General features: G+C 36.5%; 1 protein-coding gene and 1 long non-coding RNA gene across 2 annotated transcripts; both read left to right on the top strand.

Moving 5' to 3' along the window:
* Window positions 1-1,095: 1,095 nt before the first annotated feature.
* Window positions 1,096-11,054, top strand: LOC117322376. Its single transcript, XM_033877246.1, has 2 exons — window positions 1,096-1,408; window positions 7,699-11,054. Exon 2 carries the CDS (start codon window positions 7,729-7,731, stop codon window positions 9,721-9,723), a length of 1,995 nt encoding a protein of 664 aa, XP_033733137.1. The 5' UTR covers window positions 1,096-1,408; window positions 7,699-7,728; the 3' UTR covers window positions 9,724-11,054.
* Window positions 11,055-11,060: 6 nt separating this feature from the next.
* LOC117322377 lies at window positions 11,061-13,016 on the top strand. The gene is made up of 2 exons (XR_004531533.1): window positions 11,061-12,000; window positions 12,036-13,016. It is a non-coding gene; the product is annotated as an uncharacterized LOC117322377 (long non-coding RNA).
* Window positions 13,017-13,698: the final 682 nt, after the last annotated feature.

Raw genomic sequence — 13,698 nt, forward strand, 5'->3', positions numbered from 1 at the left:
ATTGAACTGCTTTTATTTGGAAGTTATGGGCTGATGAATGCCAACTGGACGAAGGAAAATTCAACATGAAGCGCTAGCGCGCTTCATTAAATTTGCCTTTGTCCAGTTGGCATTCATCAGCCCATAACTTCCAAATGAAAGCAGTTCAATGCTTAAATGGTCGAATGGCACAGCGGTGAGCGTTTCAATTAGACTCCCGGGTTTCGACATCCCAATCGAATTAAAAATTTATTTGGTCACCTGCCGGACTACGCGGGGTTTCCCGGGGTACTCCGGTTTCCCCCCGCAGTAGGACCCCTACCGCCCTTCTTTCCGGGCCATCAACAATAGTTGAAATAAGTTTGGATAACTTGGTCCGGAATTGTTGTATAATGAATAAAATTTATATTTTTTTACATTAATATACATAATTAGTTATTTGCAGTACAAATCAGAAAAAAGTTGTGTTATATTTGTCCAAAACATCGTAAAAACTAAGTAGTCTTGACCGTGTTGTATATTACATAGATACATAAATTGAATTATGGGAACGTTGCACTACCTCAGGCAGATTTTGACATTTTTTTTTTCGATTTTTCCCCCAGTTTTCTCTGTCGCCTCCAAAGAATCAACTCTTTGGGACGTCATTGGCGAGTCCGTCCTAGAAGAACAAAACAGCAGTATAATGTGGTTCAATATTTCTGGCTTTACTGTGTCCGACTCTTTTTTTTTAAATTTAATTTAATTAATTAATTCATTTTTTTGCTAATATCTTGTATGTCTTTTGTACCACTTGTACCTAGTTTTACGTATTCTGTTTTCTTTCCTTACGCCTTACCTTGGGGATACCTCTTTTTTTAACAATGGCAACTCACGTTCCTTATAGATAACCTAACATGACAGTTTCCATCGGTACTATCATTAATATTCTTAGCGATGTGATACCGTTCCGCTTCCGTACTAATACCGAACCCCGAAAATCGCCAAAGTTTGTTCCGGCCCTGGCGAGCCACATCGCCTAGGTGTGACATGCCCTTTAGCTGTAGACGTGATCAGAGATAGGAAAAAAATGAACGATAACAAAGAGTATGGAAATATAAGAGTACAAAATATTTATTAATATCTAATATTTCTTATCATTATTGCTGACATACATATGAAATGACCATGCTGTGGGATATTATAAGAATGGTTATCTTCACGTATAAAATCACCATACTTCTGAAGATAATATGTTACGAATTATTAGCGATGAGATGACAATTCCCATTAAAATCCGGATATAACGCACCGGCATACTATTCTACCATTATATCGTGGTGTACCGGATGACGTAACAAAGGCTACGAAGACAAGTCAGAGCAGCAGAGTACGTGCTCCCCTGGTCACTGTCATCAGACCTGACCAAACAACTTAAATACATGGACAGGTGAGTGCACATACATGTGTATAATTAACCGATATGTTTCGCTTACAATATATTTGAAGTATATTGCTCAATTTGATGTGCAAATATTGTGTATCACATATCGCAGGCTCTGACACATGCAATATAGCGATAGCAATGCTAGACATATGGAAACCGAAAGAGGAAGGTATGGAAACACAGTTCAATGTTATCATAAAACAAAAGTTTGTACATGATAAATTCATGTGCCTACTTTTGTAGCGGAAAAGCATTTGACATTTTTGATAGACTTTTAGGCTGTAAAAGGCAGAAGTGCCAAACCCATTTCCGCTTCAACATTTCATGCAGCTACCATCCGTGGGAAATAATTAATTTACCCACAATATTCTGTGAGAAAAGGAATGAAAACCAAGACTTTAGCAAAATAAATCTTCTTTTAGCGCCTGGAAATGTAAAAGTCGACCTTTAGTCGAAACAAAGGAACTTAAATTTGTGTTGTGTAATAGATTTGAATTTTGATGAAAACAAAACAAATTCTCCTTGTTTCGCTTTCGTGTAGTTTATCTCAAATTTTCGCGGAAACTCAAAGTACATCAAACTCATTTGCCAGAAACATCTCTGGTGGTCACAAAATATGTAATACACACATATACAACACTTGTAACCACAATATTTCTTTACATTCAAATTTATTATCTAGTTTTTTTTGGTGTGGGTGTAGCATTTCTCCAATATTATCAGAGGTTAACACGACAGAAAACTTTTAACAGGCTGTCATGTAACCTCTAATTACCACCGTGCGTAGGATATGTTGTTGTGATACACCTAATTAAAATCGTTTAAAAGTTATCTTAGGATGTGACCTACCTTTTCCTATTAAGCTATGATAAACACACAGTTTCAAAATGTATGTCCATATCTGTATCCAAAAACTAGTGATTATAATCAATAATTTAAGCGTAGGTCCCACTTAAATATACCGCCATACTTGTTTTGATTGTGACCTCTCTTGGTTATTTCCGGTTCTTCCAAATTTGGGATTACAATAGACAATACGAACGAAACGATGTGAGAGTTTAATGATGTTTCATTTGCGTTCCGTATTTTATACTAATCGTCGTTTTAGTGACCCAGAATTTGAACACAGTAGGTTGCAAGTGAATTTGTGTGGATTTATTTATATTTAAGAGGTGTCCATCATCAGTTTGTGCATAAGTGGATTGATACTTCATCAACAAGTAAGCGTACACATAGTTGTAACAAAAATTATCGTATTAGATCGTCTAAGACACTTTTTTTGTTGCAGTCGGGGCGCTGGCAGCTACGAGAAACACACGCTGATCCAATATGAGGTCGTAATATCCACCAATGTAATCAGGTGGAATAAGACCTCATATACGTATAGGAGTAGGTGTGGCATATACTTTACTATAAGTGCTATATTATCCAGACCGTCTCTAGTAAGTTACTGGTTTTTCGTCTACCATTGCTAGGTTTCGTCTCACCGACTGTAGTCAGTGTTCTGTTTGCGTTAGGAGTACCCCTCTGTTATGGAACCGTCTGTAATATAATAAGTTTGTGGTAATATAATACTTTTGTGGTAATACAATACGTTTGTGGTAATATAATACGTTTGTGTGTAGTTTTAGAAGACGGTTCCTGGTAATTTTAGTGCCTTATCATGTTTGTTTTTATGACGTCACTAGCAGTTTCAGGATAATTTTACGCGGCAAGGTGAGGGGGTGTTCTTACATGTCTTTGAATAGGGGAATGCTAGCACATTATCTACATCATAGACTGCATCTAACCCATATTTTACGCTTGATTGACGCCTAATCCATTTAAAGTTTTGGTGCATTATATCATGCTATTGTCCTAAGGCTTTGCAAGGAAATGGGGTCTAGCAATGAAAATAAATATGATTTGTTTTTCTGGAAATGAATTCCTTTTTTAAATATATATATATATATATATCTTATCCATTTTGGGCTTTATTTTTTAAAGAAATGTGCATCGCCTCCATAGATATTGTGGAATATGTTACCAGGTCAAAGGTCAAGGTCCAATTTTCTATCCTTCACCTGGTGAACACTATAGTACGACACTAATTTATGTAGCAATGTTTAAGGAATCAATCTGAAAGTTAACTATCACAAGGTCGATATCAGGTTTTGTTATTTAATCATTACAACATAATGAAACGAAATTGATCGGAATTCATGTGACATTATTAGTTTTACTACTTTGATTCTTAGCCAGAAGCCCAAGATGGCCCCTGGACAATGAATGGTATCGAAGTCGGTACCAGTCAAGCATACAATCATCTATACATAAAATACAACACCAAACAAAATTATATGGTTGACAATTCTAAAAATAGTTTTTTGGTACAGTAATATGGGATCTGTGGGAGATTACACAGACATACAGTGCTAAATAAATGTAAGCCACACAAACGAGACTCAAACAAACTTAAATGGCTGACAGTTATTAGAATACTTCTCATGGTACGTAGTATGCTACAGCGGCTGAACCTGATTCACGTTTTGCTTGATTGATCAAGTGTTTTATTCAAATTCACTAACCGTTCTAAAGGATTGGGAGGAAGGTAGAGTGAGTAATGTAATATTTGCTTGCTTAAAGGTGACCGTGCAAGTTCAAGATTTCATATTTTAAATGTTTTTTTAACTGCCTCACTTTAATTGACAGTAGCGTACATTTCCAGAATAGGTTTGTTTTTAAAATTATTGGTGCAAATTATAACAACTTTTATAACCATAAACGCCCATACTCGTATCCAAGCAACGCATAAATTAAAATGTCTCCACCGTTAAGATAGGGGAATATCTCGGAAGCATTCCGAATTTTTAGTTCTTGTTTGAAAGCCTTTTAACTTGCACAGTCATCTTTAATATTTTCCATGTACATTCTTTTGCCTAAAGTTATCTGAACAATTGTTTTTAATTTCGTTTTCGTTTTATGCGGTTCCAAACCAAGACAAGTCAAATCAAGTCATCAAAGATATTGATAACTTACATTAGTTAGCATTTACTCAATTACATGTACCGACCAGTTCTGCAACCTAAATACCAAATTATTCCTAATTAGCAATGCTATTTTTGTGGCTTTGTGACTTAAACATTAGAAATTGCTTGACTTTTCCCCCAACGCATTCAAACTTAATATCATATCAATGATGCGAAGCTTGAGTGATGGAAGTAAACTGCATTAACATAATGTTCTAATAACAAAATATATATTTCAAAATATCCGACTGACAGTTGTCTTCCTAAATCAATACTAACAACGTTGAAACAAGTTAGCACTGTGATAAACAATAAAAGGACCATTTGAGTTCATTAAGTTATTTAATGCATTATATCATCTTGAGAGGACAATGTTTCTTTTGTACTTGTACAGAAGAGAGATACCACAAGCACGGATAAACATGGCAGACGGAGGTAACCGACCAAACACTTCCTCAGTGGTTGATACACGATCCAGCCATCGAATTTTCAGCTCCTAGACTGTCCGATCTGACTGGAGCAGTTACGGTAGCCAAAGTACCTACCTTGCCTCCATTCTTTCTGTGAGGAATGTTTGAGTATCTTCATCGTCAAGGAAACTTCGAAGTCGAATGGTACGGCGGCGTCCTTTACCTGTCCGGTATGTAGAGAACTGACTCATCCTCTCGACAAATCAGAGGACAAGACAAATTAAGCCAAGCAGTTCCCGACCGACAGACATGCTGTAGAGAGGATCAGATTGGCGAATCAGAAGACGGAACATCACTACTGCAAACTCTGCCAGAAGAAAGGAAACATGACGCAAGCTAATTTCGGGTGGGGGACATTGAAAAGTTTCTTCTGTGATTCATGTAAGGAAGATTATCATGACATGGTCCACAGCGATTGTGATATCGTCAATTTGACGGGATCAAGCAGATTCCAGCCCAGTCAGGAAACTTCAACCAGAAGATGCGACAAACACAGTGAGAAGATGGATTGCTACTGTCAGGGCCACAAGTTTTTCGGATGCAGCAAGTGTATAGATGTGGATCACAGGATGTGTGAAGACGTATATACAATAGAGGAATACTATCAGCAATTAGAAAGTACGGCTCGACTAGATCAGATTTGGGAATCTCTACGAAAAGGATATGTCGCCATGGAGGCCCTGATTAAGGACTTCTATCTTCAGCTTCAAATTGTCACTGGCGATAAAGATGCAGTACTGAAAAAAGCATTGATCACCTGCAAGAACGAATAAATAAATGTTTGGAGGAGTTGAAGGAGGAAGTCAGTCAGGATTTTGTTTCTAAATTCAAAGAAGAACAGGAGAAACTAAAGGTTTCCAGTCAGAAGTATGAGCGACTCAAGTTGGTAATACAGAATACACTGGCATCGTCAGTTAAAGCTGTGCAGAATAAAGACCACATGACTACGATTATGCTGTATCAAAGAGGTCAAGCCGAGCTCGATTCATGTAAAGATTTGGCAATAGATATGAGGAAGTCGCTTTCTACCACGATGATTGAACACGATTTCAAATTCGATGTCTATGACATGAGTGCAGCCTAGAGTCTTGGGGAAGTTGTTGTTCGAAAACAGCAAATAAATATCAAGTGTATTCAAATAAGGGTAACTTAACTGTTCACTAACACGCAAAAAAGAAAAGAAATATGTAGTTACTCCCAATGTAAATACACTTCGATGAAGGTACAAGAAATAAAATAAGATCCTTATGTTTACACTTGTTTATCACGGCATTTCATAAAAAAAAATCAAAAATAAATTACATTGTATAAATCGTTTGACAGCGATGACTTACATAGTAACAAGTTACAATAATTGACGACACCGGATGTTGGAGTCTCGGGAGGTCGCATGTCCAGACTCGTATAGCGCCCTTTGGAATTAATAGAAGCCTCAATATTCCCAGTACCATGTTCTGGTCCAGCCCGACTGATGTAAGCATAAAGATCTTACAGAGAATTGTATTAAGTCCCCTCAGCTGAAGTAACATAGTTGTTTTAAGGTTCCTCAACTAATGTTAGTTTGATAGTTGTTGATTCCCACCTCATTCTGTTGTCACACACGTTAGTCATATTAATTTTAGTATACATGTATTTTGTGTCAATTTACTATGCTTTTCAATAAATAAAATTATATTGTAATTCATGTAATTAAATCGGCAAATTACAAACACAACTGTATTCAGTTAGAATGAATGTTACGAATAAAAGAGGTAAAAGATCATCTACGGTAAATAAATAAAGATCGTCTATGGTAAAGATAATATATGGTAAACAAATAAAGATAATCTATGGTAAACAAATAAAGATAATCTATGGTAAACAAATAAAGATAATCTATGGTAAATAAATAAAGATAATCTATGGTAAACAAATAAAGATAATCTATGGTAAACAAATAAAGATAATCTATGGTAAACAAATAATGAACGTCTTAGGTAAGCAATAACACTCCTCTGGAATTTCTTGTTTTCGGTTTTACCATGATATCATGTTGTTTAACACTTTATGATCCACCAGTTAGTTTCTTTCGTTGGTATCATTTAGAGTAGGATCTATGGTTATAGATGAAATATATTTCAAGACAAAACAAAAAAAATCAAACAACAAAAAACAAAAATAGTGCAATATAAGAAATACTTGTTTTACCGGTTTTCAAATATATATTCACATATTTACATTTTAGTGGCAAAGCCACGATATAAACTTAGTAAAAAGATTTGCAGTCTATGTGACCATAATTGACACCCAAAACGTGCCAACAATCCATGCCGCGCATGAATATATTCACCCACCGAAACTACTTGTAACTCACGTAAATCGTTTTTTATGTTAATTAAAAAGCATCAAAAAGACATTTTATACAATATTGTTACACAAATAACTAAAAGAATTGAACATACTTTGTTTTTTTTCGTATTATTTCAATGCACTTTTTTGTTTGCCAATCTACACGTGACAAATGAATTTTGAAAAAATAGGCTGTTCTATTTGTCGAACCCCATTGACGAAATCGCTGAATATTGGCATTTTTATTTCTAATTTTCAAAAATAACAAAACGAATATGTCGAGAATGTAAATATAAGCATTAAACTGTCTTTTTTGGTGTCTATGGTCGATATAGATACCAGAGCTTTGCAAACAAGCTAGCGCACAATATGACGTTTGTTTGCATAGCTCTGGCATCTATATCGACCATAGACACCAAAAAAAGACAGTTTAATCCTTAATCAAATGCGTCACCTTGACAATTCTTTGTTACGTTTGTTTTTGTAGATAAGAGGGACGCCCAATGTGCCAACAAACATGGCGGAAGGAGGCCCACGTCCAGACCTTCCCTCAGTGGTTGATACACGACCCAGCCAATCGGATTCATATCTCCTTGAATGTCCGATTTGTCCGGAGCAGTTACGACAGCCAAAGTACCTACCGTGCCTCCATACTTTCTGTGAGGAATGTTTGAGTATCTACATCGTCAAAGAAACTTCGAAGTCGAATGGTACGGCGGCGTCCTTTACATGTCCGGTATGTAGAAAACTGACTCACCCTGTCGACAAATCAGAGGACAAGACAAACTGGGCTAAACAGTTCCCGACCGACAGACATGCCGTAGAGAGGATCAAGCTAGCGAACAAGAAGACGGAACAATACTACTGCAAACCCTGTCAGAAGAAAGGTAATACGACGTCTGCACAGTTCTGGTGTGAATACAACAAGACATTCTTCTGCAAACAATGCAAGGAGGAACACCATGATATGGTCCACAGCGATTGTGATATTGTCAATATGACGGAATTTAACAGATTCCAGATCAGGCAGGAAAACTCGACCACAAGATGCGACAAACACAATGAGAAGAGTGATTGCTACTGTCAGAACCACAAGTGTTTTGGATGCAGTAAGTGTATATATGTCGACCACAGGAGGTGTGAAGATGTGTCTACAATAGAAGAATACTGTCATGGACTAGAAAATACGTCCCGACTGGATCAAAGGTTGAGATATCTACAGCAAGGAGCTGACACCATGGAGACTCTAATTAAGAACTTCTTTCTACAGCTGCAAAGTGTCACAGTCGATAAAGATGCGGTATTGAAAAGCATTGATGAACTGCAAGAACGGATAAATAAATGCGTTGAGCAAATAAAGAAAAAAGTCACTGAGGATTTGATTTCGGAGTTCAAAAAAGAACAGGAGAATTTTAAGGTTTCCAGTCAAAAGTGTGAACGACTGATGACAGTCTTGCAGGGTACCCTGGCATCGTCAGTTACAGCTGCGCAGAATAACGACCACAGGGCTACGATTCTACTGTATCAAAGAGGTCAAGCCGAGCTCGAGTCCTGTAGAGATTTGGTAGTAGAGATAATGAAATCGTTTTCTACCACGATGTTTGAGCATGATTTCAAATTCGATGTCTCTGCTATGTGTGCAGCCTTGAGTCTTGGGAAAGTCGTTGTTCGAAAGCAGCATAGAAATGTCCCAGGTTGTTTGGATGCTTTCCTTCGACCTTTTCCTACACGTGAGATAAAACAAATCAGAAAGACGTACATTCGTTGTCCGTCGGATTCGTCCCCTTGTTTCGTGGTTGGACTTGTTTGTCTTCCTGATGGCCGAGTCGTTGCTGGAGATTACAACAACAAAAAGATAAAGTTGATCGACCCCGAAGGAAATGTTGTTGACGAGATAAAAGGGTCAATAAATGACCTTTGTACGGTAGATTACACAACTGTGGCGGCCGCTGTTCGTAATCCCGGGAAAATACGTGTAGTGACAGTCACATCCTCCAAACTTACCATCATATCGGAAATAAACACTACTACTATTTGTTATGGTATTGCGTACAAAGATGGAGGATTTGTAGTGAGTTTAGGATCTGAAGTGTGCAGTGTAAGTGAGGACGGTACGACCCACAAATTACAGAAATATCGTGATAATGTATACGGATTGGCTCAAGATTCTCAGCGTGGTCACTTGTTTCTCACACATAACACCACCATTGATGGCAGAGTGGCCGTCAGCAGATTGTCGCATGACAACAGGCACACTGACATCATGAAAGTCGGTGTCGTGAAGAGTGCTGCTGGAGTGGACGTCGACGTAGAAGGTAACGTCTATGTCTGTGACTACGATTCCAACAACGTGGTGCAAATGTCCGCCGATGGGAAAAACATCCGGGAACTGTTAACAGAAGATGACGGTATCATACAACCAAGAGCAATTTCCGTATGTGAGGATAAGCTTGCGGTATCGAACGGGTCAGAAGAGCAAAGGGACTATATCTATGTGTTTCAACTTGTTTGACATGTAGAACCAATCGTACACGTTTTCAGGTGGTATAACGTACAAACCGCGTTGTTCTTTAAACGTAACATCCACACTTGATGTGTACTATAGCAAATGCAGGCTTTCGGACACTTCTGTCAAGGACTCAATAATGCTTTGTTTTACGACACACATGTATGGTGTCAGTTTTATTCATGATTCGGCGTTTACTGTCTTTGTCCTAAATTCAATGTATTAATATGCCAGTCCCTTTCTTTTGTACAATCCTAACAGCATTGCTGGTGATTTACATGCCAACGCGACCGCCTTATATTGCTAAACTTGCTTAAGAATGCAATCGCATTGCATTACATGCTTGACAAATTCAGCAATACCCACACTGGGCTGTGATATTGGCAACTGGTTGCAGCATGGTCTCCTTGTTTCTAGTCTCCACTTTCAAATGTATGTGATGTACGTGGTCAATATGCCGCCTCGCTCATTATTCTATTCGGAGGAAATAAATCAATTTGCTGTTTTCCATCTGTCATGGCCGACACCGGATGTGAGAAATGACATCCACTTCCCGTCACAAATCATGGTCTCCCTGACGTTTGAGACGTTATTGTTTTCGTCGTTACTTCTGAGCTTCTCAGTAACAAGTTGGACAAGACAAGGAGCACGCGACCTCCAGATGCAAATTGTATAATGTGTATGTATAGTTTCTACCATAGATGATCAATGTATGTTCTATGTCGTACTAGCGAACACACAAAACAGGGTATACTGCTGCTATAAAGCGGTACATACGAGCATTGAATTATCGATCAAATGTGCTTTGTGTGATGTTTTTTGGATTTTTTTTTATTGAAGTTTTAACTGTTTCCTAATTATATCAAGTTATATTTGTTATGCATTCGACAAATTTAAGTCTTGTTTCAAAACACATGTTCACGTTACGTTGATTAATATCATTTTAAATGATACTGTCAGTTTGTTACCTGATTCTTTCAGTTTTTCAATGTTTACTGGTGAATCAGCTTTAGAAGATCCTTACAGTTTTCTAGCGTTTCGGGTGTTTACTGGTGAATCAGCTTTAGAAGATCCTTACAGTTTTCTAGCGTTTCGGGTGTTTACTGGTGAATCAGCTTTAGAGGATCTTTTCAGATTTATAGCGTTTCAATGTTTTCTTGTGCATCTTCGACAATGAAAAAGTATGATCTATTGAAAACAAGTGTATTTTGTATATTTAATGAAATATCACAAACATATAACTTAAGATATTGAAATATTACAAACATATAACTTAAGATATTGAAATATCACAAACATATAACTTAAGCTATTGAAATATCACAAACATAAAACTTAAGATATTGAAATATTACAAACTTATAACTTAAGCTATTGAAATATCACAAACATAAAACTTAAGATATTGAAATATTACAAACATACATGTATAACTTAAAATATTATCACCCACCAAAATTTTGATTCTATACTGTGTGTGCCATTTCCTAAGAAGTAGTATTATACGATGTCGGCGATATATCTTAAGATGTAATAGTATGTGTTATGCTTGTATTTTCTGTTTTCTTCTATAAGCACATAATGCAGGAAGAAGGTCAAGATGTGAAGCCCAGGGATCCTTCTAATGATTAAACATGTTAATGAATCATTTAAACTGTTATACTTTTCTTTCATTCATCAGCTTTTATATATCTTATATTAATTCAAAAGTTACGACTTGATTACATCCTGTTTGCTCGTATGATGTCAAAGTTCATTCTGTTTCACATAAACTCATACATGGATACAACTATGAACTTACATTAATGTGAAACTTCAAGAAACCTCATAAAAAAGGTTTATACAATGTATTCAGGAACATCATACAACAGCTTCAATGTATTCAGAAACATCATACCACAAGTTTATACAATGTATTCAGGAACATCATACAACAGCTTTATACAATGTATTCAGAAACATCATACAACAGGTTGATATACAATGTATTCAGAAACATCATACCACAGGTTTATACAATGTATTCAGAAACATCATACCACAGGTTTATACAATGTATTCAGAAACATCATACCACAAGTTTATACACTGTATTCAGAAACATCATACCACAAGTTTATACACTGTATTCAGGAACATCATACCACAGGTTTATACAATGTATTCAGAAACATCATACCACAGGTTTATACAATGTATTCAGTAACATACCACAGATTTATACAATGTATTCAGGAACATACCACAGATTTATACAATGTATTCAGGAACATCATACCACAGGTTTATACAACGTATTCAGTAACGTCATACCACAGGTTTATACAATGTATTCAGGAACACGTGCTACAGTGTACTTTGGTTTTATGGTTTTAAATTGTTTAACGTCCTATTAACCGCCAGGGTCTTTTAAGGACGTGCCAGATTTTGGAGGTGGAGGAAAGCCGGAGCACCCGGAGAAAAACCACCGGCCTACGGTCAGTACCTGGCAACTGCCCCACGTAGGTTTTGAACTCGCAACCCAGAGGTGGAGGGCTAGTCATAAAGTGTCAGGACACTTCAATATGTGTCGAATATGTTTTTCGATGAATCCCAGACATAGGAAAACTTATTTGAAGATTTAGATATTCATTTTTAAGGATATTATTTACCAAGTAATGTTGACCTTCCAATTATTTTCAAATTATGTTATTTGTTGATTTCCAATATGCTATTTTGTAGAAAGATTAACAACTAAGCATGAATTAAAATTTAAGTGGTGGCAACACTACATAACATCTGTTTCAGAAAACTTATAAATGTCATGTTGTTGGGACATATGTTAAGATTAAAACAGATATAATTATCCTTGTGGATTATTGTCATGAGCTTGTGATGAATGTGATTTACGGTGTTTAACTTCTGTAATTTAGCATTCAATTCATTCAATTCATTCAATTCATTGATGTGATTGTGTGTTTATACAAATTACATTTTATATGACTATAAATGACATTCAACATGTCATATTCATAACTTTTAGATTATTCAACGTTATACTGAAGCCGGTAACCGTGCCTGACTCCAAAGTTATAGATAATAACATGCCTTGTTTCGGATGGGGGAGAGATAACCTATCCTTGGGTTGGATTTACCCATGGTTAGGTTATCTCTGTGGCGTTTTGCATACCCCCATCTTAGACTTGATGTTTATAACCTACGGTTTATCAAAAAACGTTAGATATGTAACAATGTATGTAAAATGTATATGTACATTGATATCCTTACGTCGTTAATAAAACGGGCATATTTCAATTTAATTTTGGTGTTTTGTTAATTCATTATGCTTTACAAGTCTAACAAGCTTGCCATGGGAATAGAGGAATCATCTGTTACATGCCTTATTTCACAACATCAGGGCCCGTATACACGAAACCGTACTCACGCTCAAATACATATATTTTGTGTTCAGGCTAATTTTGTCGTAATGGCTGTGATAACGGAATCAATTTTATTTTTTTCGATGATTCGAAGACATTCCGGGAAGACTTAAAGTGAGATATATTATTTTCGATGCTTATTTGTTTTCTCTTTTGAATTGTAATGTCAATATTTCAGCGAATGTAAAGGAAGTTGGGTTGAACACAGATTTCATGATTGAGCGTGAGAATAATTTCATGAATACGGGCCCTGTACCTATGTTTGGAAACGGTACGGCAGACAATAAGTCATTAAAATCTTATCCCTTACACAAAAAAATGCACGCACGCACGCACGCACACACGCACGCACGCACATATTTATATTATTGTTCTGTCCATGTTGTTAAATCAAATAATTTGATTTCAAAAAGATGTTTAATATGAATAATAATATGATACTCGCTTGCTAGCTAAACTACTTGACTTGTCCGCATTCTAATACGTTTGCACTGTAACTTGTACTTGACGCGTTGTCCTCATCACAACCCAAAATACATATTATGTCGCCGCGGAAGAAATA

Source organism: Pecten maximus, chromosome 2 (assembly GCF_902652985.1).
Source record: "Pecten maximus chromosome 2, xPecMax1.1, whole genome shotgun sequence".
Classification (NCBI taxonomy): domain Eukaryota; kingdom Metazoa; phylum Mollusca; class Bivalvia; order Pectinida; family Pectinidae; genus Pecten; species Pecten maximus.

Coding starts and splice junctions, on each gene's coding strand:
- LOC117322376 (XM_033877246.1), top strand. CDS start 7,729: ATGGCGGAAGGAGGCCCACGTCCAGACCTTCCCTCAGTGGTTGATACA.